Source organism: Protobothrops mucrosquamatus, unplaced genomic scaffold (assembly GCF_001527695.2).
Source record: "Protobothrops mucrosquamatus isolate PMUCROS unplaced genomic scaffold, P.Mucros_1.0 scaffold_227, whole genome shotgun sequence".
Lineage (NCBI taxonomy): Eukaryota > Metazoa > Chordata > Lepidosauria > Squamata > Viperidae > Protobothrops > Protobothrops mucrosquamatus.
Window position 1 is genome coordinate 15214 of NW_015386303.1, and position 1856 is coordinate 17069.

The following is a 1856-nucleotide window of genomic DNA, read 5'->3' on the forward strand; positions in this document are numbered from 1 at the left end:
CTTCAACCCCCTGCCAGAGTAGGAACTCTTATTGCTTTCCCCTTATTCTTTCGGACAGAAAAAAAACCCTCCTTTCCTCTTATCTTTTGGAGACCCCGGACCCCTCCTGTCAAAGGGGAGGCAGAGCCCGTCCTTCGGGCGGGCCTGGCAGAAGAGTCCAGGCTGCCGGATGCGTCCAGAGGAGACCCCGGAAGGGCTGAGCATCTCTCTCTCTCTCTCTCCCCTCTCCCGCCACCCAGGTACGTCTTCATCGCGATGGAAGCCCTGGACCAGCTGCTCATGGCCTGCCACTCGCAGAGCATCAAGCCCTTCGTGGAGAGCTTCCTGCACATGGTGGCCAAACTCCTGGAGTCCGGAGACCCCGAACTGCAAGTCCTGGGAACCAACTCAGTGAGTGAGCTCTCCCACCCTCCTCGGGGCTCGGCTCCCTCGCGGTCTGGGGCCGGGGACGCCTGCTTCCCACGGGACCCTTGGAGGAAACTGGGAGAAAGAAGGCAGAAACAGGGAGACCTTTCTTCAGATCTCTCCCCCCCACCCCGGTGTACGGTGTAAGTCAAGGTAGGCAACCTTGGCTCTTTTATGACTGGTGGACTTCAACTCCCAGAATTCCTGAGCCAGCCTGGCTCAGCATGGAAACCTCTCCCTTTCCCCTCAGCATGGCTGGCTCAGGAATTCTGGGAGTTGAAGTCCACCAGTCATAAAAGAGCCAAGGTGGCCTACGCCTGGTATAAGTCCTCGGCTTACGACCACAGCCCAAAACATCTGTCGCTAAGTGAGAAATTGTGCCGAATGAGTTTTGCCCCATTTTATGACCTCCCTCGCCACTGTTATTAAGTGAATCTCTGCAGTTGTTAAACTAGTCACACGGTCGTTAAGTAAATCCGGCTTCCCCCTTTGACTGTGCTTCTCAGAAGGTCACACAAAAGAGGATCACCTGGTCCCTGGGACGCTGCGACCGTCATAAGTATGAAGCAATTGTTGAGCATTTGAATTTGGATCACGTGATCACGGGGATGCTGCAAAGGTCGTAACTGTGAAAAACGGTCATAAGTCAAGTCACCATTGTAACCTTTGAACGGTCATTAAAAGAACTGTCGTAAGTCAAGGACTTACTACCTGTATTCCCCAACTGTTTTGTTCAGCTGACTGAAAGAGACAAAGCTGGTTTCACTTAACAACCATGTTACTAATTTAACAACAGCAGCGATTCACTTAGCGGCAGTGACGAGAAAGGCCGTAAAATGGAACAAAACTCCCTGAGCTACAGAAGTTTCGCGCCCTGTTGGGGTCGTAAGCTGAGTACTATCCTGTACTTTCTCCGAGCTCGTCATTGCTCTGTTGCTAATCTTGTGGCTGGCCTCCGCTTCCCCCCCCTCTCCTGCAGTTTGTGAAGTTTGCAAACATTGAGGAGGACACCCCTTCCTATCACCGTCGCTACGACTTCTTTGTGTCCCGCTTCAGTGCCATGTGTCACTCCTGCCACGACGACCCGGAAATACGGAATGAGTAAGTTGCGTGTGTGAGTGTGAGCTTTCCGATTGTTTCTTAAGTGAGCGAACCAAGAATCTGTCAGAGTGTGCACATTCTTATTGTGCTGAGATAATCCAGGAGTAAACACAGTGGTTTATTTATTTATTTATTTATTTTATTTAATTTGTATCCCGCCCTTCTCCCAACGGGACTCAGGGCGGCTCACAACATATTTAAAACAAAGGCATATATACAATCCCCCCCTGTAAAACCGAATTAAACCAAATTTTAAAGTTGTGTTATTTCGAATTCCTTAAAATGAACCCAGTATAAAATCCTCCCTAGGCCAGGTCCGCTTGCTGAAAAAGCCATGTCTTGAGGGCGCG

The 1856-nt window shown here is 50.5% G+C and overlaps 1 protein-coding gene across 1 annotated transcript in view; it reads left to right on the forward strand.

Annotated features, from left to right (window-relative positions):
- EFR3A (EFR3 homolog A) overlaps positions 1-1856 on the forward strand; it is a 48343-nt gene that overhangs the window by 9601 nt on the left and 36886 nt on the right. The window contains exons 3-4 of the mRNA XM_029286820.1: positions 240-390; positions 1385-1506. Coding sequence (XP_029142653.1) covers positions 240-390; positions 1385-1506 — 273 coding nt within the window. The remainder of the gene's footprint in view (positions 1-239; positions 391-1384; positions 1507-1856) is intronic.